This window comes from Salminus brasiliensis, chromosome 11, assembly GCF_030463535.1.
Source record: "Salminus brasiliensis chromosome 11, fSalBra1.hap2, whole genome shotgun sequence".
Classification (NCBI taxonomy): Eukaryota; Metazoa; Chordata; class Actinopteri; order Characiformes; family Bryconidae; genus Salminus; species Salminus brasiliensis.
The window spans coordinates 257,910-284,856 of NC_132888.1; the positions used below are offsets into that span (position 1 = coordinate 257,910).

A 26,947-nucleotide genomic window follows, 5' to 3' on the forward strand; every position below is an offset into this window, starting at 1 on the left:
GTGACCCCGGTGTAAGTGCAGGATGGAGGACAGGTTGGAAAAGGAGCAAAAGAAGTCATCAAGGTTAAGAACCAGGTTTTCAGGGTTACGTTCCTGATCGCTGACACAGAACACGTTCCCCTTCCTGGTGGAGTTCTCCATCCTCATCCTCACTGTCTGAGCGCTGACCATGCTTCCAGACAGGAGCATTTCTGGCCCAGTAGCTTTCTGTTTCTTCCTCTGGACTCTCCGCGTCCGTCTCACCGTCCTCCTCCTTCAGCGTCAGGACAATCTGAAACTTCTCCACTGTAGCTCCACCTCCGCCGGACCCGACCCCGGACCCCCCGCTGGCCCCCCGACCCAGGCTCTTCTCCTCCAGAGCGGCATTCGGGCTGTGGGGGATCAGGCTCTGGTAAAACTCTCGGTTGTCCTCCAGAGTGTCCAGGATATCCTGAGCATCAGGATGGACCAGGTCTGCCCATGTCTCCCACAGAGGGTGAACGATGTAGTCAATAAACCCAACCTGGAAAAAAACAAAGATCTGCGTCAGGAAGACAGAACAAGCCAGAACGTAGAACCAGCTCTCCGTTTACTCAGCAGGGTTCCTACAGGGTCCCATGTACGGATGGAGGCCAAATTCCATCTGTGTCCAGCACTCATGGTAAATGTGGTTTTCTCTAAGGCTGTTTATTAGGAATCATCTACAGGGGATGTCATTGTTCCATATAGAACCATTTATTTAAACAAAGAACCCTTGAAGAACCCTAGTTTTCTTATGTTTTATCATACTGCTTTTTATTAATACGTATATATATATATTAATATGTATTTTTGCATTAATCTGCATCTGAGATAAAGGTGTCATGAAACTATATCAATAAGACATTTTCTTCTTCTTCTTCTTTTCATTATTTTTATTTTTATTAAAACACTAAACTCTACTATTACTATGACTTTTTTAGGCTTGGGACAACCTGCCGGACACTGACCTGTGATTTCTCGATGGAGGCGTTGTGTTTGTCACACATGGGGCTGATCTCCATCCCTCTGTCCCTCTCCCGATCACCCTGGGTGAAGAACTCCACCATGATGCGATCGGTCCACTGCCGGTAGAGCTCCAGAGGCTTGGTGGGGTTACTGAGGTCAGCACAGTGGACCATGTTCTGGAGGACCTTTAAAAACAGTCAAAAAACCTGTTTGGTCACAGAGAGTCGTGTCATGTTAGAAACCATAACCAAGGCTATTAGAGATTCCTGAACACCTTCTCACAGCGAGTTCCAGTCAGGGGACCAAAATGTTCCTCCAGAGCCTCGCTGAAATAAATACACAAACTAGTAAAGAATACCTGGATGCGATCAGAGTAGTTGTCCAGCAGGAGAACCCCCAGACTTGTCACCTTTTTGGTTTCTACCATGGTCTTTAGATCTGCTAGCAGGTTCATGTGTTTGGACATATCTGTGGCCAGGACCTGTGATGGACCAAAGGAAACATCCCATAAATGACAGAGCCTGCTGATCTGTCTCTGCATAATCCTGCCAGTACTGGTTCCTTACCATGTCAATGACAATTTTACGCAGCGACTGTCTCTGTTTCTTGCTCAGATTCTGGAAAATATCACAGTTTTCTTCCTGCAGGAGTTTGAAGCCAACAGCCAGGTGGTGGTTCTCCAGCACAGATGCATCGTTATACATCAAAGCCAACTCTGAATCTAAGGGATGAAGTAAGGAACAGATTAAACAACCCACATATGAAACACCTCAGTGACTGTGTCTTCAAATAGTGGAGAAATGTCTGCTCACTTGTGTTGATTAGAAACTGATTAGATACTCCAGGATGGTCCACATCATGGATCGCGCTGGCAAAGAGTGCAGCCAAGATCTCGAGATCAGTGAAAACAGCCTAGAACATAGATTTCTGAATTACAGACATTTAGTTACAGCACAAATGTTTTACCCCTGAACTAGAGGGCCAAGATAAAGCACTTTAGTGAATAAGTAAGCAAATATGGTGTTAACTCATTCTGACAGACTGTAATACACTACAGGAAGCGTAGGGGGCGCTCTATAATGCTCTGTAATGTTCATATGATCCACACGCTCATTCTGACAGACTGTAATACACTACAGGAAGCGTAGGGGGCGCTCTATAATGCTCTATAATGTTCATATGATCTACACGCTCATTCTGACAGACTGTAATACACTACAGGAAGCGTAGGGGGCGCTCTATAATGCTCTGTAATGTTCATATGATCCACACGCTCATTCTGACAGACTGTAATACACTACAGGAAGCGTAGGGGGCGCTCTATAATGCTCTATAATGCCCATATGATCCACACGCTCATTCTGACAGACTGTAATACACTACAGGAAGCGTAGGGGGTGCTCTATAATGCTCTATAATGTACATATGATCCACACGCTCATTCTGACAGACTGTAATACACTACAGGAAGTGTAGGGGGCGCTCTATACTGCTCTATAATGGTTATATGATCCACACGCTCATTCTGACAGACTGTAATACACTACAGGAAGCGTAGGGGGCGCTCTATAATGATCATATGATCCACACGCTCATTCTGACAGACTGTAATACACTACAGGAAGCGTAGGGGGCGCTCTATACTGCTCTATAATGGTTATATGATCCACACGCTCATTCTGACAGACTGTAATACACTACAGGAAGCGTAGGGGGCGCTCTATAATGCTCTGTAATGTTCATATGATCCACACGCTCATTCTGACAGACTGTAATTCACTACAGGAAGCGTAGGGGGCGCTCTATAATGCTCTGTAATGTTCATATGATCCACACGCTCATTCTGACAGACTGTAATACACTACAGGAAGCGTAGGGGGCGCTCTATAATGCTCTGTAATGTTCATATGATCCACACGCTCATTCTGACAGACTGTAATACACTACAGGAAGCGTAGGGGGCGCTCTATAATGCTCTGTAATGTTCATATGATCCACACGCTCATTCTGACAGACTGTAATACACTACAGGAAGCGTAGGGGGCGCTCTATAATGATCATATGATCCACACGCTTATTCTGACAGACTGTAATACACTACAGGAAGCGTAGGGGGCGCTCTATAATGCTCTATAATGATCATATGATCCACACGCTCATTCTGACAGACTGTAATACACTACAGGAAGCGCACCTCCAGTGCTGGAGTGGACAGCAGGACGTTTGTGGACTGGACCACATCCGCTGCATGGATACTGTTGTGATACGCAACATCAGCACGGTAGTTCTCCTCCAGCGCCATCATGAAGGTAATGAAGGTGTCGGCGGGAATTTTAAAGGTCTTCAGTAGGTCTCTTTCCTGTAGAGGTCAGTTGAAGGCAGATTAAACAATAAGAATCATTAGTGCCCTGCTGTGATAAACAACAATACCGCAATGTCAACAGCTCTGTCCACTCACCTGGAATATGGTGTACATTGTGACCGTCAGTGGCCGGTTCCCTGAGTACTTGGATATCTTGAAAATATCCACACCCCATTTATGAATGTCTTCTAGTTCCTGCAGATGAGACACAGACTATTTTATTTAATAATCCCTTCAGCTCCCTTTAAAGCCTTGAGATAGCCTAGGAGTAATAGATTTAACACAACAACCACAAGGTTGTGGGTTTAAATCCCAGGACAGACTGGGAACTCCCAGTTGTGTACTTGGATAAGGTATTGCTCTGTTGAAGAAACTGCTGATCACAGCAAGCCAACAAAATGATGAATTCGTCTATACAAGACTAACTTCAGTAAACTCTTTATTTTTGATTTTTGCTAATTGTTCCCTCAGTGTCCTCATTCCCAGTCCCTCCACTATCTAGGACTATTTTTATCACATGATGCTACCAGCACTGGGAGGGTGAAGGCTAGCATTGTCTTCCTCTCAGACATGTGAACCTACACCACATCTTCTCAAACTGCCACTAATGCAACACCAGTGGAACGCTAATTCTGCTAATTCTGTGCTGGCTAGCGTTTCCCATGGTGAGTAATGGGAGGAGAGAAGACCATCCTACCCACATAGAGAGAGAGGAACGTTATGGTTCCTGGGACTCCTAGACATGGATGGCATCACTGAGGACTGAACCGGAGGTCAGAGCCAACACTTACATTTACATTAAAGGTCTTTACAGACTCTCTTCTCCAGAGCGACGCACAGAAGAGCTTCACTGTTTACTCAGAAAAGACCCTTATCTAGTTTATACAGACTCAAAGATACCACTTATCCTACACACTACTAAACACACAAGTCAATATGGAGACCATAATACTCTACTCTTCACCCAAGTCCTCTCAGAAGAGGAGGGTCTTCAGTCTGGGTTTGAGGACAGTGAGCGTTGGACTGGCTGTTCGGACACCCAGGAGAAGTTCGTTCCACCACTTCGGTGCAGGACAGTAAAAAGTCTGGACGCTCGTCTTCCGTGGATCTTAAAGGATGGCGGGTCGAGCCGAGCCGTACTTGAAGCTGGAAGGGCTCTTGGTGCAGATCAGCTTTTGACCATCGCCATCAAGTATGGAGGGGCTGGCTGGTCCAGTCTTGGCTTTGTAGACCAGAGTCAGGGTCTGAATCTGATGAGGGCAGCAGCTACAGGAAGTTACAGTGAAGAGAGAACTCAGCAGAGGAGCAGCTGAACATGGAGCTGAATTTAGGCACGCTGAAGACGACCCGACCCGCTGTGTTCTGGATTCCAGCCAGAAGTCAGGGAGTCCAGCCAGAAGAGAGTTGCAGTGGTCAAGTCTTGAAGTGAGGAGAGACTGAACGAGCACCTGGGCGACTCTCTAGAGAGGAGGGGTGGAGTTCTCCAGATGTTGTACAGGAGGAATCTGCAGGACCAAGTCAGAACTGCAACATGACCTGAGAACCATAACTGATCATCCATGACTACACCAAGACTTCCAGCTTCTGTAGAAGAAGTGACCAGTGAGTTCTCAAAGGAGAGGCAAGATCATTGTGAGGTCCAGCAGTTCCTGGTCCACTCAGGAGCACTTCTCATAGTTCTCTGAGGAATGAAGTAAGAGAAGGAGAGAATCAGACTGACCTTGGCCAGTAGTTCCTCCTGGTCAGTGCTGACCCCAAAGCGAGGGATAGATACACTGCGGTGTGTGGATTTGGGCTTCTTCACTCCACTGATTTGGGACATCGGCCTCTTCTTCTTCTCCTTCTCTTTGGGCGGCAGGGACATGAGCTCCAGGTCATGCTGCTTCTCTGTAGAACACAACAACAAACTTCAGTCACATGGAGCAGAGCATTAGCACAGAAGATCACTGAACTACTAGATCTCTTAGTATTGCAGTTCTACACCTGATGAAGCACTCAAAGGCAAGGCCTGCGTTAGTGCTGTCTGGATAAACGGACCTGTGGAAGGTGAACTTTCTCCAAGAGCTTTTTAAGTGTGAGGGGAATATTACAGAGTCCGTACAGCATGCAGGTAAATTCACACAGATGGTGCCTCACAGTAGACTCAGTCTTTGACTGTGGGAAGTAGAACTGCATTCTATAAATCTGCCTTCAGTGAATCGTACCGAGGAACGTGCTGGAGATGTACTCGGACACCTGGTTTCCTGACCTGCTGGTTTCAGACAGCTGAGTGAGCTCCCGGCTCAGCATCCTTTTGAACTGTGGGACAAATAAACACAAATACACTTCATCACACACTGCTGCTGTACCTACAGTATTACACCCAGCAGAGCGCAGTAACTCAATCACACACACACACACACACACACACACTCATTGATACAGAGTGATGAACATGAACAGATTCTTTCACTGGTCCTGACAGCAGTGTGTACTATAGTGTGTATTCTTTATACAGGTGTGTGTGATTGTAGTGTAGTGTAGTGTACTGTGTGTGTGTGTGTGTGTGTGTGTGTCTTACCTCAACACTCCTCCTGGTTCTGCTGTCTGGCATTGCGGAACAGAAATGCTACACACACACACTGCACTACTACACTGTATGTACCCTCTCTCTGCACTACACCACCGCACACACACATACACACACACACACACTTCTCAGCCTGCCCTCGCGCTGCAGCTCTGTTTTCCTGGGTGCTTCTCTCTCGGTCTCTCTGCTCTAACGAGTAAACACACAGCATGTGCTCCACCTTACAGCCAATCAGATTCAAACAGAGGCAGGGCTGGCAGAGCTTCCTGATTGGCTGTGTGTGGAAAGATCAGTCCTGAAGGCTGATATTCACTGTTCCTCCTTAAAACAAGAGTATTTAAAGAGTTTCTCCTGCTTCTGTTGGAGTAACTGTCTCTACTGTCCAGAGAAGAAGACTTTCTACTAGATTCTGGAGGAGGAGCATTGCTGTGAGGATTTGATTGAATTCAGACCGTTAGTGAGGTCAGGATGTTGGATGATTATCATCACCCCACCTCATCATCCACAACTCATCCCAAAAGTACTGGATGGAGCTCCTCCACCATCATTCCAGAGAACACAGCTCCTCCACTGCTCCACAGCTCCTCAATGCTGGGGGGCTTTATACCCCTCTAGCCCACGCCTGGCATTAGGCAGCATGGAGCCAATAGGGTCATGATGATGATCTGCTCCAGAGAGTCCTATTCTATTGGCAGTACTTCTTCTCTACAGGGACTAGACAAGCTGTGTGTGCACATCTGTGTCAGCAATGGGTGCAGCTTAAAGTAGCTGAATGCATTCATTAGAAGGGGTGTCCACAAACTTGATCATTTATATAATGTTTATTAAATCTTCTTTTGATCATTATTGTATCCATGATCAGATCCTGCAGTCAGGATAACTCCGCTCCTGAAGCTCTGCCTGATATTTCTATACCTTGTTTGAGGCCATCTGACTGACGGAGTTCCGAGTTTTTAGGGTTTCCAGCTGTTCCAGACACCAGTCCAGCTCTTCCAGCGTCTCCACCGCCAGCTTCTGCACTGGCTCCTCTACACACACACACACACACACACACACACACACAGTTAGCTCTGCAGTAAAGCGTGTAGATTACCCTGTAGTTACTGCTGTGGTGGTGTGGCTGGATTTAACTGACCTGGCAGGCTGGTCTTGCACATGGCTGGGGCTCCAGAGGTTCTCCTGCAGACAGTGATCAGGGTGATATGAGTGATGATGGTCAGAGCTGAGGAGAACTTCACTCAGACAGTGTGTTAGAGTTGAACTCACAGAGCTGCTAGACACCTGCACCTGTTTCAGTCATTTAGTCTTTAATAAAGGAGCGGGGTTATTTATTATCTGGGTTCTGCTTACTTGCCGGATACCCGGTCCTGCTGGCAGGTCAGAATGGCAAAGTTGTTCCTCACTGTCCTCAAACTGGCCAGAACCTGCGGAGTGAGTGCGAAGTAAAAGTCTGGAATTAATGTAAAAACAAAACTTTATATTTCACCTGAATCCAACATCAAACAGATTAAAGCAACAGCAAGAATCACATTTACTCCCAAACCAGCGTCAGGGTTTGGGTTGTACTGGGTGGGGCTTGTGTTGTGTTGGGAGGGGTTTTGGTTGTACTGGGTGGGGCTTGTGTTGTGTTGGGAGGGGTTTTGGTTGTACTGGGTGGGGCTTGTGTTGTGTTGGGAGGGGTTTTGGTTGTACTGGGTGGGGCTTGTGTTGTGTTGGGAGGGGTTTTGGTTGTACTGGGAGGGGCTTGTGTTGTGTTGGGAGGGGTTTTGGTTGTACTGGGAGGGGCTTGTGTTGTGTTGGGAGGGGTTTTGGTTGTACTGGGAGGGGCTTGTGTTGTGTTGGGAGGGGTTTTGGTTGCCCTCTTCCTGAAGTGGTCTGAGTGATGGGATTAGTATCTGGTGTGAATGAGTCTTGGGTTTGTTTACACCTGCGTTTTTATGTGGTTTGTCCTTCTCCAGATATAATCCTGATACTCAAGATGTATCAAAAGTTCTGAATTTTTAAGTTCTCCACACTGACCTGAGCGAAAGGGGTCACTATCATGTCTTCTCCATGTCTGAAAAAGGAAAAGACAAATTAGGTTCAGCAGAGGAAGTAACAGCAAACGAGAGTCAGTCTCTGAATTCAGACCAGCAGGGTGGAGGTAAAGCAGCAGCTCAGGTGGAGGGAGGGCTCAGGCTGATGATGGGAGAGGAGAGGCCCGACTCAACGTTAATGTTAGTGCCAAAAACAGAACATCAGTCCCTTTCCCTCATTAGTTACACTCTACTAACCGGTCTGCCTGTGATCCGTTCGCTCACTAATTTGGGTCCAGAAAGTAAATATCCTCCCCAGGATTGAGTTCCAGAGGGCGGCTCTGCGGTTGCTATGGTGTCCCAGGTGGTTACTAGGATGATGTTAAGTTATTGTTTGGTGGTTTGTACAGGGCTGATGGTTGTTAGGGTGTTTCTAGACTGTTGCTATGCAGTTTAAGGTGGTTCCTGTGGTGTCAGAGGTGGTTGCTATGCTGTTTCTAAAACTGCTAAAAAGTTGTTGTGCTTTCTTAGGTAATTGTTTGATGTTTTGTATTGTGTATTGTGTTGTTTGACTACTTGGTACTGCAGTGTTTAACAGTTGCTAGCCTGCTGCTATGTGGTTGCTATGCTATTCAAAGTGGTAACAAAATTGGACAAATTGGATGCAATCAGATTATAAATGCTGATTTTAGTCACTGCATTGAACAGTTTGGGATGAAGCTTTTCTAAACAGATGTTTGTGTAAGTTTCACTGATTCAGGATTCATATGAAGAATCCCTGACTGATTCTGGTTCTGACACTCCAATTTATCTCAAAAGAATTAGATGAAGTTTCATCAGTCCAAACAACCCTACCGTGGCTGAACACCTATGTCAGCAGCCTTAAAGCCGCTGAACTCACTCACTAGAAGGGATGTCTGCATACTTATGGACATTTAAGGTCATTTTTAGAACAGTGAAGATATTAGGCTGGCTGAGGTCATGGGGAGGTGTCATCAGATCCGCCACTCTGTCCCTTCTTTCACTGTAAGCACTGATCTGTTCTTAGGTTGCCAGATATTCAACAATATACCCAGTATTCACTCATAAGACGATTTGTTTTCATTTTCTAATATAAGTGTTATTTATTATTTTCTTCATTATTAAGAAAGTACCTCAAACATATTGCACTTTCTAACTACCCTAAAGCGTCAGAAAAATCTGGCAACCCCTAGCAGATTAAAATTTTCTTAAATGATGCATAGGATGAAAACGGCGCAGTGTTTGTGGTTGCCGTAGCGACCCTCCAGATTGAAAAACCCTCACTATTAGTGAGGTTAGAGTTTTGCTGTCGCTGCAGTTTTCAGACTGTTCTAGCAGTTTCACCATCACAGCTTTTCTCCTGCTTGGCGGTTCGACTGCAGGGGTATCACCCCTCCTTCTGCAGTTTGGACCAACTGTTCCCCTCTGGTTGGAGGCTTTGTTCTCCTGGTTCAGGGTGTTGTGTGTGCTTCACTATACAGTAGTATAGTGTAAACTATAGGGCATGTCTGTAGGCTGCGGGTTTGGGTGTGTGTGGGAGCAGGAAGCAGGCAACAGGACAGGCTGGGATCAACATTCACTATTCATCAATGTCCTCCTCACCGGCTCAGCCAGTTCACCTCCCAGTGCTTCAGACTCTCCTCCCTTTAAAACACAACAACAGCCGATTCACCACAAACTACAAAACGGGTTCTGTTTGGTACTGAAAATGGGTTCTGGTAATGATGGTGGAGTGTTTTTTGGTCCTGTAGGTGGTACATTGGTAGTGTCAGATATTGTTTCTAATTAATTATAAAACTAATCAAATCTGTAATCTGTAATCTTTAATTATGTAAATTTTAATGGAAACAGTTTGATAGCTATGCAGACTTTTAGCAATTTCTGATGTAAAACCACATCCTGGTACTAAAATCCCCAGTTCTCCAGCCCTCCAGACAGATCTGTCTCAAGGTCAAACCCTGAGGACCACCGAGCTGAAGGATACCCCTACTCAGGAGCTGAGGGGCCAGAGGTCACAGGTTGAGGTCAGTACTCACAGCTCGCTGGCCGTGGACAAGTTCCGGGATGTGGCTTTGGGCGAGAGGTCGAAGTCTGAGTCGGAGCGGTAGAGGAAGGATTCCCGGCGCTGGCTGTGGGGAACGCTGGCCTGCAGAACCACCCCAGACCCTGGACCACCCTGGGGGTCCACAGAGCTGCGGCCCAAACACAGACCGTTCTCCGCATCAAAGCTGAGGAGCAGAGAAACACAGAGTGGTCAGCACACCTGAGCCTCGACACATCTGCTGTAGAAGGGTTCACTTTTGTGTTCAGTAAAGCAAACAGTGAGAATCAGAAGCACAATCTCATTCAGATTCAGCTGGATCTCACTCTAGAGCTGTGCAGCTGGGCTCAGTGCCACACTGTGCATAAGTTAGTGACCCCCTTCATTTCAAGTACCTGACCAAAAGCGCTCCAAAAAAGGACAAACGCTGAACCGGCCATTGGTGCCAAGGCACATCACCAGCCTCACAACTTACAGGATCTGCAGCTAATGTCCCTTTTGGTGCCACAGCAGGACACCTTCAGAGGTCTTGTGGAGTCCATGCCTTGATGGGTCAGAGCTGTTTTGGCACCTACTCAATATTAGACATTGGTATTAATGTTATGGCTGATCAGAGACTGGCAGGGACATTTAATATTCACATTTAATTACTGGTTTTATTCATTAAAGTAGAAACAATAAAACATCTCTCATCTCTAAAGAAAGAAAAACAGAGGGAAGACAGAAAGTGTGGATGTGTGAAAGGAGCAGCAGGGAATTATGGGTGGACGCAGTGCACTGTGGGGTAAAAATAGCGGTACTGGGCCAAGAATAGCACCCCCCCCCCATTAATATTAATGAACAGAAGGAAGGGTTTGTACCTGTAGAGCTAAATAAAGCTCAGACCCATGGTTCCCCCGTGCTGGGGGATATTTTTAGCCCAGCAGAACCGCAGAACATACTACAGAACTCCAGCAGAGCAGAGCTGCAAGCTTCGGAGCTATTTATAGATCAGAGGAGCTTCAGATAGCAACAGAGACGATGTGATGCAAGAGAGCGCTAAACACACACACACACACACACACACACACACACACACACCGCTTTATGAATGAAGGAGGTTCTATACTGATCATGTAAAAAGATGTACAGCTCACAGTACAGTCTGGAGAACACAGAGAACATCATCCCCAGAGTTCCTTCAGTTCCTCACCAGCATGAAGCAGAACCGTGTCCCAGGACTTCATCAGATTCATCCCCAGAACAAACTCAAAATGAGAATTCACTTAACCACGTACAGAAACACTGAGACATTGGGACATCAGCATTACTCACTGAGACAGTGGGACATCAGCATTACTCACTGAGACAGTGGGACATCAGTATTACTCACTAAGACAGTGGGACACCAGCATTACTCACTGAGACAGTGGGACATCAGTATTACTCACTGAGACAGTAGGACATCAGTATTACTCACTGAGACAGTGGGACATCAGCATTACTCACTGAGACAGTGGGACATCAGTATTACTCACTGAGACAGTAGGACATCAGTATTACTCACTGAGACAGTGGGACATCAGTATTACTCACTGAGACAGTAGGACATCAGTATTACTCACTGAGACAGTGGGACACCAGCATTACTCACTGAGACAGTGGAACACCAGCATTACTCACTGAGACAGTGGGACACCAGCATTACTCACTGAGACAGTGGGACATCAGTATTACTCACTGAGACAGTGGAACACCAGCATTACTCACTGAGACAGTGGGACATCAGTATTACTCACTGAGACAGTGGGACATCAGTATTACTCACTGAGACAGTGGGACACCAGCATTACTGGTGTGTCCTTAGTCTATGAGGGTGTCTGAATGCTCAGAGGTCACCCTCCTTACCTCCACTCACACTGTCCACCTACACAGTGTCTACAGTGACCACAGTAAACACAGCAGCTACAGCAACAGCCACAACTACAGTAACTACAGCCATTACCGTAGTTACAGCATCAACAGTAATAACTGTAACTATAGTAACTACAGCAGCTACAGTAACCACATTAACTACAGCCTATTTAGTAACAACAGTCACAGTAACTACAGTAAGTACAGTAACTACAGCAGTTACAGAAGCAAACAGCAGCTATAGTAACAACTACAGTCTACTCGACTACAGTAACTATAGTAACCATGTCATCATTTGTTAAATGTGCAGATTTGTGTCATGTCTGATTTACAGTAGATCAGTGCAGCCCACTGGAGTCCTACAGTCTCAGACCTTTCCTCACAGTGTTAGATTATAGCACTACGCCCTCTACAGGCAAAACCAACCCCAACCCGAAACCATCATCAGATGAGTAGCTTCATATGTTCTGCCTCATCATGAACGAAAGGAACCCTGGGGTTCAGCAGCAGAACCCACATAGGACCTTTCAGACTTCAGGATAATATTAAATAAATAATAAACAGCAGCAGCTCAATTGAACCAACAGGGGTCCCCAAAACCGCACCATGAAGGGGATCCCCATCAGTAGGACAGGCCTGATGGACTCATCAGTCATCCTGCATCACGGAAACAGATTTGAGCGAAGAGCAGAGAGAGAGAGAGAGAGACTGGGGGATCGATGGGCAGTGGTAGGAGAGATTGGCTAAAGCAGTCATGCTGAAAATTTGGAGCTGCATACACTGACGTCATCAGCGCATCCAGCCACACATCGACCACCACGGGGTCTGGGCCTTTATTTTTGGTTCTGGACACTGACACTGTTATCCTGTGATTGCGTTACCTCAGCTGACTTTCACTGAGGTTGCTCTCAACAGACACGGAGAGATGCTGCAAAACTGCTGCTACCAAAGCAGTCGTTCAGCAGGACCTTCACTGTAACTCCTGAAGAAGCTCACGGCTTTATAAGACAAGACCACCACACACACCAGTACTGTTAGACACAGATGGAATCTGGCTTCCACATTAATCCCATCCGTGCAGTGAACACACACACACACACACACACACAGTGAAGCACACACAGTGAAGCACACACAGTGGACAGTGAGCACACACACCCGGAGCGGTGGGCAGCCAATGCTCGGGGAGCAGAGAGGGTAAAGGGCCTTGCGCAAGGGCCCGACAGTGGCTTGCTGAGCCCGGGCATTGAACCCACAACCCTGTCATCAACAGCCCGGAGCTCTATCTGCTGAGCACCACTGCCCAGGGGCAGTACAGCCCTCTGGAATCCCATGCTGGTCTACGCTGGTCTGGTGCTGGTTGACCAGCAAGATCAAAACACAACATATCGCTGTTGGACAAATACCTTGCATCTCCAAACAGCAGCTTTACAGGGTAACTTTTAATGGAAGTCATTTTGGTGCATTTTCATTGGTCCATTCATTATGACATTCTGATACAGTATAAAGAACAACGGACAGATTCACACTATGGAGAAACGTGAAAAACAGCAAACATGGACATACAAGTGTTTTACATTTAGCGATACCATAGAAGAAGCACTTTTGGTATCATACAGATATGTTTACAGTATTTACCTGACGCTCTCGTTCAGAGCCCTTACAGGTGAATCATGGTCCACAGGTGGGAGCATGTAGAGTAAGGAGTCTTACCCAGGAACCCTTACTGGTGTGGAGTGAGATACTTGCCAGGGAATCGAAGATAAAATAAACAATACTTTTATAAATACCAACAAAAAATAATAATTATTTGCATTCAGCCCAGCAACATGATTCTCCTGCCCAGCAGCTTCCTGAAGAGGCAATAGACGAACTAGCTGACCACACTGAGGCTGTGACGACATTCTGTAGATCAGCGTTCAGGACTGAATCAGAATCCTCTACACAGAAGCCAAATACAGGCCGGAGACAAGCGACTAAAAGCCACATTGCTGCTACAGACCCAGCCTCAGCTTGGAAAGGCCTCCAGGAGATCAGTAACTACAAGATGAGTAGAACTTCCCTTCTCCTGAATGATCATCAGCTCACCAGCGACCTGAACGACCTCTGCTGCAGGGTGGAAAGTGTATCTCCAGCCCTCCTCCTCATCCTAGCTCTGGGAAAAACCTGCTGACCACTAAAGCTTTTCCAGACCTAAATTCAAAACATCCCTCTGTCCCCACATGTTCCTCAACCGTCACCCCAGTCCCCCAAAAATGACTTAATAAGACTAAATGACTGCAGGCTGGTTGACCTGACCTCTGTAGTCAAGAAGGTCTTTCAAAGTCTGGTCCAGCTCACCAGAAGGCCATCGCAGCCCTCCTGCAGTCCACATACAGAGCTGTCAGGTCTACTGATGATGCGGTAAACTTGGCCCTTCAGCTCAGCTTCAGCTGGAACACAATCTTATCAGAGCGGTCAGTTCCAGGTCCCATCTGCTGGTGGTCCCAACCTACATGTCAGGAAAACATGCTCAGTACAGGAGTACCACAAGGCTGTGTGCTCTCACCTCTTCTCTTCAGTCTACAGCAACAGATGCATCTCCTAGGAAGTTTTAACAACAGTGGTGAAGTACCTCAGAACTAATGTTGATGAGTCCACTTACTTTAGTCCAGAACTTTACAACCCCCTTACTGCAGCCCAGAACTTAACAACTCCCCTTACTGTAGCCCAGAACTTTACAACTCCCCTTACTGTAGCCCAGAACTCCCCTTACTGCAGCCCAGAACTTTACAACTCCCCTTACTGTAGCCCAGAACTTTACAACCCTCTTACTGTAGCCCAAAACTTTACAACTCCCCTTACTGTAGCCCAGAACTTTACAACTCCCCTTACTGTAGCCCAGAACTTTACAACTCCCCTTACTGTGGCCCAGAACTTTACAACTCCCCTTACTGTGGCCCAGAACTTTACAACTCCCCTTACTGTGGCCCAGAACTTAACAACTCCCCATACTGTGGTCCAGAACTTTACAACTCCCCATACTGTAGCCAAGAACTTTACTCCCCTTACTGTAGCCCAGAACTTAACAACTCCCCTTACTGTAGCCCAGAACTTAACAACTCCCCTTACTGTGGCCCAGAACTTTACAACTCCCTTACTGTAGCCCAGAACTTTACAACTCCCCATACTGTGGTCCAGAACTTTACAACTCCCCTTACTGCAGCCCAGAACTTTACAACCCCCTTACTGTAGCCCAGAACTTTACAACCCCCTTACTGTAGCCCAGAACTTTACAACTCCCCATACTGTGGTCCAGAACTTTACAACTCCCCTTACTGTGGTCCAGAACTTTACAACTCCCCTTACTGCAGCCCAGAACTTTACAACCCCCTTACTGTAGCCCAGAACTTTACAACTCCCCTTACTGTGGCCCAGAACTTTACAACTCCCCTTACTGCAGCCCAGAACTTTACTCCCCTTACTGTAGCCCAGAACTTTACAACTCCCCTTACTGTGGCCCAGAACTTTACAACTCCCCTTACTGCTGCCCAGAACTTTACAACTCCCCTTACTGCTGCCCAGAACTTAACAACTCCCCTTACTGTGGCCCAGAACTTAACAACTCCCCTTACTGTGGCCCAGAACTTTACAACTCCCCTTACTGTGGTCCAGAACTTTACACCTCCTCTTACTGTGGTCCAGAACTTTACAAATCCTCTTACTGTGGTCCAGAACTTTGCAACTCCCCATACTGTAGCCCAGAACTTTACAACTCCCTTTACTGTAGCCAAGAACTTTACAACTCCCCTTACTGCAGCCCAGAACTTTACAACTCCCCTTACTGTAGCCAAGAACTTTACAACTCCCCTTACTGCGGCCCAGAACTTTACAACTCCCCTTACTGTGGCCCAGAACTTTACAACTCCCCTTACTGTGGTCCAGAACTTTACAACTCCCCTTACTGCGGCCCAGAACTTTACAACTCCCCTTACTGCAGCCCAGAACTTTACTCCCCTTACTGTAGCCCAGAACTTTACAACTCCCCTTACTGTGGCCCAGAACTTTACAACTCCCCTTACTGCTGCCCAGAACTTTACAACTCCCCTTACTGCTGCCCAGAACTTTACAACTCCCCTTACTGCTGCCCAGAACTTAACAACTCCCCTTACTGTGGCCCAGAACTTAACAACTCCCCTTACTGTGGCCCAGAACTTTACAAATCCTCTTACTGTGGTCCAGAACTTTACAACTCCCCATACTGTAGCCAAGAACTTTACAACTCCCCTTACTGTGGCCCAGAACTTTACAACTCCCCTTACTGTGGCCCAGAACTTTACAACTCCCCTTACTGTGGTCCAGAACTTTACACCTCCTCTTACTGTGGTCCAGAACTTTATAAATCCTCTTACTGTGGTCCAGAACTTTATAACTCCCCATACTGTAGCCCAGAACTTTACAACTCCCTTTACTGTAGCCAAGAACTTTACAACTCCCCTTACTGCAGCCCAGAACTTTACAACTCCCCTTACTGTAGCCAAGAACTTTACAACTCCCCTTACTGCGGCCCAGAACTTTACAACTCCCCTTACTGTGGCCCAGAACTTTACAACTCCCCTTACTGCGGTCCAGAACTTTACAACCCCCTTACTGTAGCCCAGAACTTTACAACCCCCTTACTGTAGCCCAGAACTTTACAACCCCCTTACTGTAGCCCAGAACTTTACAACTCCCCTTACTATGGCCCAGAACTTTACAACTCCCCTTACTGCAGCCCAGAACTTTACAACCCCCTTACTGTAGCCCAGAACTTTACAACTCCCCTTACTATGGCCCAGAACTTTACAACTCCCCATACTGTGGTCCAGAACCTACAAGCCCTCTTACTGTGGTCCAGAACTTTACAGACTGCCCTTTACTGTGGAATTCTACTGTGGCGCTTGTCTTTAAACAGACCACCTACAGGCTGTAGTGAGGTCACATACCAATGATGTGTTTTAGTGTATGTGTGTGTGTGTGTGTGTGTGTGTGTGTTTTAGTGTATGTGTGTGTGTGTGTGTGTGTGTGTGTTTTAGTGTGTGTGTTCATCTGACTCTTTCTGATCAATTGATTCTCAGCCTCTAGCTTTCCGGCACACACAACAGCCACACACACACACACACACACACACACACAACAGCCACACACACACACACACACACACACACACACACACACACACACACTCTGCTGTGCACTAACACACTGTGGGGATGCTCATGTCCGCTGCCTCTGTGCGTGTCTCTGGTTAAACAGGTTAGAGCGTCCTGACTGCTCTCAGCAGCAGCAGGGCTCCAGCGGTGTGACGAGCTGCAGGGCTGGTACTTCAGTGTTACAGTAATGTACCTGATTACTTTTCATTACTTTCAGATTACCTGACTGGTCACATACTTACATATAATTCAACAAAGAGAGAATTTTACTTCAGTACTCTGCTCCAGTTTACTGCTTTTAATCTGAAGCTCATCCCTGTGCTTCCAGTTACTGTACTTCTGCACCAGCCATAACATTAGAACCACTGACGAATAACACTGACCGCAGGCTGGGCCGAACAAGCGCACGATTCCACTGCCACTGTATTTGCATTGAACGGAGGCTCCCAGCTGTGGAAATAACCCGGTGACCTTCTCACTGACCACTGACCAGAGCTGCAACTCAAGGAGAGATTTACGGAGATCTCCATCACTGCAGCCACAGTCCCGTTAACCCCCCCACTGCTCTGCTCTTACACAGCTGGAGTCTCCGTCCCCTTTCTTCCTCCTTTAACCGATTGTAGATCTGTGTCTTTGGACCTGGGTTCTGGGTTTAGGAGTACTGGTGTAGTGCTGGCAGACATCTGCTGAGGCTTGTTTTTGTCTGTAACTGTAACCCAATACAGTCCCTTATTTATAATCCTAACCACATGATGTCATCATTTGCGTACGCCTGCACTCCATTACATCACCCAGCACGTTTGAGGAACAATGAAAAGGTAGAATCCACCTGGACAGCACTTCTCACCTCCCACACCAGCGACCCCCTAAACCACCACACCACACACAGCCACTCCACACACAGTACCTGTAGCTCTTAATTACAAGCTTCCAGTACTTCATCTGCGTTAGCCTCATAGCCTCTGTGCTAATTGAAGGGGTATAAGCTTCCAGTACTTCCAGTCCAGTGTTCAGAGGCCGAGCAGGCTGGGTTCAGGGTAGGGGTGGGAGCTGGGTGAGCGTAAGTAGGGGTGATACGTACCCAATGCACGAGTGTCTCCGCGTGGAGTAGCTGACCTGCATGGTCTTCCTGGGGAAGCGGGAATCTTTGTTCATGGTGGAGGGTCGGCGCTTCTGTCTGAACTGTTCCAATTTAAAATGTGAAGGAGGAGGATTTCAGAAACCCAGCACAGCTGAAAGCCTCACCTCCACTGACGTCTCCTGACTGTCCCAAACCCACATTATGCCAAAGCCAACGTCAAGCACGAGTCCAGCACTGGGCAGGAGCCTCCATCCGCTGCCAAAGTCTTACTGTCTGACCGATAGTGGACCAAAACCGATTAACCAATAGAACAGAACTCACAGGCATGCGCTTACAGTCCACCACAACCCACTGTACCCACGACAGTCACTCCGCCGGGACCGGACAGTCACTACAGGGGCTCAGACACCGGGACAGAACCAGCTGAGAGTCTAACTTTCACAGTTCAGCTCAAACTTCAGTCACTGTCACCAACTACACCCCTCCAACACCACCTCCAGAGCTCCAGCTCCGTCTGCTCGGGTCAGTCTTTAGTTTTCCAGAAAAGAACGAAAAGGCAGAATCCAGCGTCCTCTCACACACTCCTACCACACACTCCTACCACACACTCCGGCTTCCCCACTCTGATCCCAAACACTGAAGCTACTCTCAGCCTGGGAGAGAGAGGGACAGAGAGAGAGAGAGGGACAGAGAGAGAGAGAGAGAGAGAGAGAGAGAGAGAGAGAGAGAGAGAGAGAGAGAGATTGTGTGTGTGTGTGTGTGTGAGAGAGAGAGAGAGAGAGAGAGAGATTGTGTGTGTGTGTGTGTGTGTGTGAGAGAGAGAGAGAGAGAGAGAGAGATTTTGTGTGTGTGAGAGAGAGAGAGAGATTGTGTGTGTGTGTGTGTGTGTGTGTGTGTGTGTGTGAGAGAGAGAGAGAGAGAGAGAGAGAGATTGTGTGTGTGTGTGTGTGAGAGAGAGAGAGAGAGAGATTGTGTGTGTGTGTGTGTGTGTGTGTGTGTGTGAGAGAGAGAGAGAGAGAGAGAGAGAGAGAGAGAGATTGTGTGTGTGAGAGATTGAGAGCATCAGTTTTGAACTTAAGGTTCTACTGTGGATGGGGTTACGGGTTCTTGTTGATGTTCTGCTATAAATGAATTTGGGATTTTGAAAGATGGAGTTTAGGGTTCCTGTCAGAACTCTCAGAGTTCTACTGTGGATGAAGTGAAGTGTTCTTGTGAATAGGGTTTAGAGGTCCTGTAGATGGAGAATTCTCAGAGTTCTATTATAGATGGAATTCCTGTAGGTGGAGTTTAGGGTTCTTGTAGCTGGAGTTTAGGGTTCTAGTAGCTGGAGTTTAGGGTTCCTGTAGCTGGAGTTTAAGGTTCCTGTAGCTGGAGTTTAGGGTTCCTGTGCTGGTTTGGTTCTCCTGCTGGAGTTTAGGGTTCTAGTAGCTGGAGTTTAGGATTCCTGTAGCTGGAGTTTAGGGTTCTTGTAGCCGGTTTGTTTCTCCTGCTGGAGTTTAGGGTTCCTGTGCTGGTTTGGTTCTCCTGCTGGAGTTTAGGGTTCATGTGCTGGTTTGGTTCTCCTGCTGGAGTTTAGGGTTCTAGTAGCTGGAGTTTAGGATTCCTGTAGCTGGAGTTTAGGGTTCTTGTAGCCGGTTTGTTTCTCCTGCTGGAGTTTAGGGTTCCTGTGCTGGTTTGTTTCTCCTGCTGGAGTTTAGGGTTCTTGTAGCCGGTTTGTTTCTCCTGCTGGAGTTTAGGGTTCTTGTAGCTGGAGTTTAGGGTTCTTGTAGCCAGTTTTTTTCTCCTGTTTGAGTTTAGGGTTCTTGTAGCTGGTTTGTTTCTCCTGCTGGAGTTTAGGGTTCTTGTAGCTGGTTTGGTTCTCCTGCTGGAGTTTAGGGTTCTTGTAGCTGGTTTGTTTCTCCTGCTGGAGTTTAGGGTTCTTATAGCTGGTTTGGTTCTCCTGCTGGAGTTTAGGGTTCCTGTGCTGGTTTGGTTCTCCTGCTGGAGTTTAGGGTTCTTGTAGCTGGTTTGTTTCTCCTGCTGGAGTTTAGGGTTCTTGTAGCTGGTTTGGTTCTCCTGCTGGAGTTTAGGGTTCCTGTGCTGGTTTGGTTCTCCTGCTGGAGTTTAGGGTTCTTGTAGCTGGTTTGTTTATCCTGCTGGAGTTTAGGGTTCTTGTAGCTGGTTTGTTTCTCCTGCTGGAGTTTAGGGTTCCTGTGCTGGTTTGGTTCTCCTGCTGGAGTTTAGGGTTCCTGTGCTGGTTTGGTTCTCCTGCTGGAGTTTAGGGTTCCTGTGCTGGTTTGGTTCTCCTGCTGGATGTGTTTCTGTGTGAGGAATGACGATCGATCTGCACATGGAATTGACCTGCTTTTAAATGAGGTGGCAGCTCCAGCCTGCAGCTAAATAACGACACTGTTAGTGTTCAGTCCAGCAGACACAGCGAGGGAACAGCAGCATGATAACACACACACACACACACACACACACACACACCATATGCACATGTAGTGCTCAACTGCTGCGACGTCAACTGATCCACCAATCGAATGACGTCTTCAGTGGAAAAAGAGCTAAACCCTTCTGACACGTAACAAGCTTACTTCCCTCAATCAGCCATAACATTAAAACCACTGAAGATGATGAAGGTGATGAAGCAGGAAAAATGGACAAGCGTAAGAATCTGAAACACTTTGACGAGAACCAAACTGTGATGTTCTAGATAATGACTAGGTCAGAACGTCTCCACCAGAACATCAGGCAGGTCTTACAGTGGTCAGTACCTACCAAAAGCGCTCCAAGGAAGGACAACAGGTGAACTGGTGGCAGGGTCTGGGACACCCAAGGCTCTCAGTGATGCTCATGGAGGTTCCGCCCACCTCATAACTTACAGGACTGTAAATGATCTGCTGCTAATGTCTTGGAGCCAGATACCACAGGACACCTTCAGAGGCCTTCAGGGAGACCTGTCGAGGCATGGACTCCACAAGGCCTCTGAAGGTGTCCTGTGGTATCTGGCTCCAAGACGTTAGCAGCAGATCATTTGCTGGAGCCGGGGAATCTGAAGGGCCTCTCGCTGAGATACGGGAGGTTCGGTTTGTTTAATCCTTTCCGTTCTTCCTCCTTCCTGCTATGATTCATCTTTAAGGGCGTAACTCAGGCGTTTTTTGTGCTAAATCATTGACATTCTTTCCACAGAGGAATCTTCAGCGCCTAAGACGTTTGTTCCCTCTTCAGCTCTGACCTGTCCAGACTTCCACTATTTACACAGTGCAGGGGTCTGGCTGGACGAAGTTTCCATCATATGGACAGCTCAGAGTGAAGCAGCCAGGCTGGCTGAAGCTTCTGCTACATGAACGGCCGTGAAACAGAGCAGCTCTTCTGTTTAGATCACATGAGCTCGTGACGTAGATTTACTACCATAACCTGCCTTTTCTGTTCATCTGAAGATGTTTCAGATGTTTATACTCCAGGTTCAGACAGTTCCCTTACCACACTGTACTCCGTAATTCCTTGGATTTCCTCAAGATATGGACATCATTCCCATTGGATTCTGCAAACTGCGTAACAGCCACTTGACCAACCACTGCAACCACTTTACAGCACCATATCAACCACCATGAATACCATGACACCCGCTTAGCAACACTACAACAGCCGCCCAGCAACGGCATACAACTTAGCAAGCAACAACTTAACAAAACCACAGCAACCACCTAGCAACCACTTTACAACACCATATCAACCACCTCGGATACCATGACACCCGCTTAGCAACACTACAGCAACGGCATATCGTCCACCAAGCAACAACCACAGCAACCACCTAGTATCCACTTAGCAATGCCTGGGATACCACTGTAACCACCTAGCAAGACATAGCAGCCATCTAGCAACCACCTCGGATACCATGACACCCGCTTAGCAAAACTACAACAGCCGCCCAGCAACGGCATACACGCAACAACTTAGCAAAACCACAGCAACCACCTAGCAACCGCTTTACAACACCATATCAACCACCTCGGATACCATGACACCCGCTTAGCAAAACTACAACAGCAACCACATACAACTTAGCAAGCAACAACTTACCAAAACCACATCAACGACCTAGTATCCACTTAGCAATGCCTAGGATACCACTGTAACCACCTAGCAAGACATAGCAGTCATCTAGCAACCACCTAGGATACCATAGCAACCACTTGCATCACCCTAGCAAACACACTGTAAAACTATAGCAACTACCTGAGAGACAATAGCAAGCACATAGTAACAGCCCAGAACCACTCAAGCTGTGCAACCGTCCCGTTTCCCTAAGAACGACACTGTCCTGGTTTCCTGTAAAGATCCAATAGAGTTTGTGTTTATGTGGCAGAAAGGACCAGGACCAGGACCAGGACCAGGACCAGAACTAGAACCAGGACCAGGACCAGGACCAGAACCAGAACCAGGACCAGGACCAGAACCAGGACCAGGACCAGGACCAGGACCAGAACCAGAACCAGGACCAGAACCAGGACCAGAACCAGGACCAGGTAAGATCTCACTGTTCATTGGGCTGCTGTGTGCTGCTGTGATCATTGTGATAATATTTAACTCAGAAACACTCACATGTAGAACAAGGCTGAGATGTGAGGCACAGTGGTGATGTGAAGCGGTGTGAACCTCCTCCTGGTCAACACAGTTCTGCTACATGCAAAAAGATAAGAGTCTGTTTGAACCTTGAGAAGATGTGCTGACAGTGAAGCCTGCAGGGTCAAAGACCTTACAGAACAAAGAGGTCTATTGATGGTTCCCAAAACTGCACAAAACCCACCTCCTTTAATATAGGATTTGGTGAGCAGTTTTATCATTGATAGAAAATTTGATAGTGTGCAAATGCCTACCAAGCAGATATCTTGTGATATTCTGTTACGTAGATGCCGCTGGCGCTGACGCCCGGCTCTGCTGCTCCGTACAGCAGCCTTAAACTGAGGTCATCAACAGTTGCATGATATAAAGAGGAAAACTGTCAACAACCAAACCTCCATACACAGAAGCCTAACCTCCACCTCCCCACCACCAAACCACCACCCGAACAATCTACCACCAAACCACCAACTCCAACAGCCTAAACTCCAACACCAAGCTCTACACCTCCAACAGCCCAGCCAGCAACACCAAGCTCTACACCTCCAACAGCCTAAACTCCAACTCCAAGCTTTACACCTCCAACAGCCCAATACCAACACCAAGCTCTACACCTCCAACAGCCCAGCCAGCAACACCAAGCTCTACACCTCCAACAGCCCAACCAGCAACACAAAGCTCCACACCTCCAACAGCCTAAACTCCAACTCCAAGCTCTACACCTCCAACAGCCCAACCAGCAACACCAAGCTCTACACCTCCAACAGCCTAAACTCCAACTCCAAGCTTTACACCTCCAACAGCCCAATACCAACACCAAGCTCTACACCTCCAGCAGCCCAGCCAGCAACACCAAGCTCTACACCTCCAACAGCCCAACCAGCAACACCAAGCTCTACACCTCCAACAGCCTAAACTCCAACTCCAAGCTTTACACCTCCAACAGCCCAACCAGCAACACCAAGCTCTACACCTCCAACAGCCTAAACTCCAACTCCAAGCTTTACACCTCCAACAGCCCAATACCAACACCAAGCTCTACACCTCCAACAGCCCAGCCAGCAACACCAAGCTCTACACCTCCAACAGCCCAACCAGCAACACCAAGCTCTACACCTCCAACAGCCTAAACTCCAACTCCAAGCTTTACACCTCCAACAGCCCAACCAGCAACACCAAGCTCTACACCTCCAACAGCCTAAACTCCAACTCCAAGCTTTACACCTCCAACAGCCCAATACCAACACCAAGCTCTACACCTCCAACAGCCCAGCCAGCAACACCAAGCTCTACACCTCCAACAGCCTAAACTCCAACTCCAAGCTCTACACCTCCAACAGCCCAATACCAACACCAAGCTCTACACCTCCAACAGCCCAGCCAGCAACACCAAGCTCTACACCTCCAACAGCCCAACCAGCAACACCAAGCTCTACACCTCCAACAGCCTAAACTCCAACTCCAAGCTTTACACCTCCAACAGCCCAATACCAACACCAAGCTCTACACCTCCAACAGCCCAAAACCAACACCAAGCTCTACACCTCCAACAGCCTAAACTCCAACTCCAAGCTTTACACCTCCAACAGCCCAATACCAACACCAAGCTCTACACCTCCAACAGCCCAAAACCAACACCAAGCTCCACACCTCCAACAGCCTAAACTCCAACTCCAAGCTCCACACTCCCAACAGCCTAAACTCCAACTCCAAGCTCTACACCTCCAACAGCCTCAACTCCAACACCAAACTTCGAGTAAAAACAGCTAGATCTCCAACCCAAGCACCAAATCTCCACCAATAGCAACCGTGTGACCTCCACCAATGAAGCACCAAACCTCCAATAGCAACAGCCTAACCTCCATCACCAAACTCCAAATACCAAAGGTGCCATATTCAATGTTCCAGTGTGAATAGTGTGCCTGTGTGTGTGTGCCAGTGTGAATAGTGTGCCTGTGTGTGTGTGCCAGTGTGAATAGTGTACCTGTGTGTGTGTGCCAGTGTGAATAGTGTACCTGTGTGTGTGTGCCAGTGTAAATAGTGTACCTGGGTGTGTGTGCCAGTGTGAATAGTGTACCTGGGTGTGTGTGCCAGTGTGAATAGTGTACCTGTGTGTGCCAGTGTGAATAGTGTACCTGGGTGTGTGTGCCAGTGTGAATAGTGTACCTGTGTGTGCCAGTGTGAATAGTGTACCTGGGTGTGTGTGCCAGTGTGAATAGTGTACCTGTGTGTGTCAGTGTGAATAGTGTACCTGGGTGTGTGTGCCAGTGTGAATAGTGTACCTGTGTGTGCCAGTGTGAATAGTGTACCTGGGTGTGTGTGCCAGTGTGAATAGTGTACCTGTGTGTGCCAGTGTGAATAGTGTACCTGGGTGTGTGTGCCAGTGTGAATAGTGTACCTGTGTGTGCCAGTGTGAATAGTGTACCTGGGTGTGTGTGCCAGTGTGAAGCGCCTCTGTGGAGTGATGCTGCGGTTGATGCGGAGCTTTCTGAAGAGCAGTGGGGAGTTGCGAGGGGAAATCCGAGGAGAATCGCGAGGAGACATTTTTGGGGATCCAGCTGGAGAGTTTCCTGTAGAGGTGCTGGAGCTGGGTTTGAGCTGGAGGTGGGACGGCCTGCCACTGCCCTTCTCCTCCTCTGAGCTTTCGAACAGTATTTCACTCATCGCTTCACTGATCTCCAGGGTATAAACTCTCTAAAAGCTTCACCTGCCTGCCCGAAACCCTGCCTCACCGCCTGGGTGAAGTTAAGAAGTCATTCTGAGCGAAGCTGTAAAAACAGCTGACGCCTCTCGGCCTCCAGGAAGTCTTAGAGTCCAGACTGCAGACGCTGTTAATGGATCCCACCAGCGGAACCTTTCCTCATGAACTGCTTTTGTTTACATAAAGGCCTTCCCTCCCCCACACTAAATATGGCAGACCGATTTACAGCGACAGTGAACCGTGGCAGAACTGGCCCACCTCCACCATGAACGGGACTGTCCCCCGCTTCCTGCTCCAGTCCCTGAGTGCATTACAGTACTGACCACTGATAAAGACGCAGTAGAAGACAATAGCAGGACAACAGCGTTAAAGAAGACCTCCTGAACGAGGTCAGTTGGTTCTTCACATGCTCTGAGCTCACCGGGCGAAGTCACATGAAAAAGTACAGCGTGAAGTTAAAAAGAGAGCGCATCGCCAGTGTCACGATGGATCTTTATCTCCAACTTCAAGCCTTCCCCCTGTAGGCTTTGATCATCTAAAAGGCTAAAAAGGTTCATCTACTCAAACAGCTGCCAGACGAGGTCTCTCCTCCGAGAGGAAAACAGAATGGCTGGATTTCTGAGCGGAATCCACCATCCGTCCGAAACTCTGTAATAACGAAAGAGCTCCAGGAATAGCTCTGTTTGCTATCAGCGACCATCTAAACCAGGGGTTCTCCAACGCTCTGCAACCACAGACCCCTCCCTGACTAACAGCCTGTACCGTCTGTTTATTCACACTCTTCTCCAGTGATGAGCTGATTTAGCTTTTACACTACATGTCCAAATGTTTGTGGACACAGCTTCAAATGAATGTATTCTGCTACTCTTCAGGTGCTCACACTGCTGACACAGATGTGCAAATGCACACACAGCTTGTCTAGTCCCTGTAGAGAAGAAGTACTGCCAATAGAATAGGACTCCCTGGAGAAGATAAACATCATGAGCCTATTGGATCCATGCTGCCTAATGCCAGGCGTGGACTAGAGGGGTATAAAGCCCCCCAGCATTGAGGAGCTGTGGAGCAGTGGAAGAACTGTGTTCTCTGGAATGATGGTGGAGGAGCTCCATCCAGTACTTTTGGGATGAGTTGGGGATGATGAGGTGGGTATACGTCCCAATACTTTTCTCTCCACTAAAAACTAAATAATAAATAAAAAACTTAAATAATTGACTGATTGTAAGTGTTTGAATTTGCGTTTGGTAGATATGACTCCAAAGAGGTGTTGATGCAAGAGGTGGTGATGGAAGTCCAACAGCAGTCTATCAGACTGCAAAACAGCCAAAACAGACCAATCAGAGAGAGCAGAAACTTTAGGAGTGTCCAAATCAACCCTCTGCTTCATTCTTAGAAAGAGCTCAGCAACACAACAAAGGAAGACCTTTCTCAGAATTCCCTCCTCAGTAAAGAAGAAAGTCTTCACAGTGTCAACATCTAACATATCCAAACTCGCTCTCCCTCGAGGAGGAGAAGGAAGAGG

The 26,947-nt window shown here is 47.6% G+C and overlaps 1 protein-coding gene across 1 annotated transcript; it reads right to left on the bottom strand.

Moving 5' to 3' along the window:
• pde4ca (phosphodiesterase 4C, cAMP-specific a) lies at positions 1-25,443 on the bottom strand. Its single transcript, XM_072690898.1, has 16 exons — positions 25,153-25,443; positions 9,970-10,161; positions 9,536-9,577; positions 7,917-7,953; positions 7,248-7,321; positions 7,033-7,076; positions 6,813-6,925; positions 5,533-5,626; positions 5,049-5,215; positions 3,425-3,523; positions 3,161-3,325; positions 1,779-1,878; positions 1,533-1,687; positions 1,325-1,447; positions 969-1,151; positions 1-502 (listed from the first exon to the last, which is right to left on the bottom strand). Exons 1-16 carry the CDS (start codon positions 25,389-25,391, stop codon positions 86-88), a joined length of 2,244 nt encoding a protein of 747 aa, XP_072546999.1. The 5' UTR covers positions 25,392-25,443; the 3' UTR covers positions 1-85.
• Positions 25,444-26,947: the final 1,504 nt, after the last annotated feature.

Bases quoted from the DNA above. Each gene is read 5' to 3' on its own strand.
- pde4ca (XM_072690898.1), bottom strand. From the start codon at position 25,391: ATGAGTGAAATACTGTTCGAAAGCTCAGAGGAGGAGAAGGGCAGTGGC. The intron at 6,926-7,032 runs GTCAGTTAAATC...GTGTGTGTGTAG, and splicing joins GTGCAAGACCAGCCTGCCAG to AGGAGCCAGTGCAGAAGCTG. The intron at 1,152-1,324 runs GTATTCTTTACT...CTGTTTTTAAAG, and splicing joins ACTACTCTGATCGCATCCAG to GTCCTCCAGAACATGGTCCA.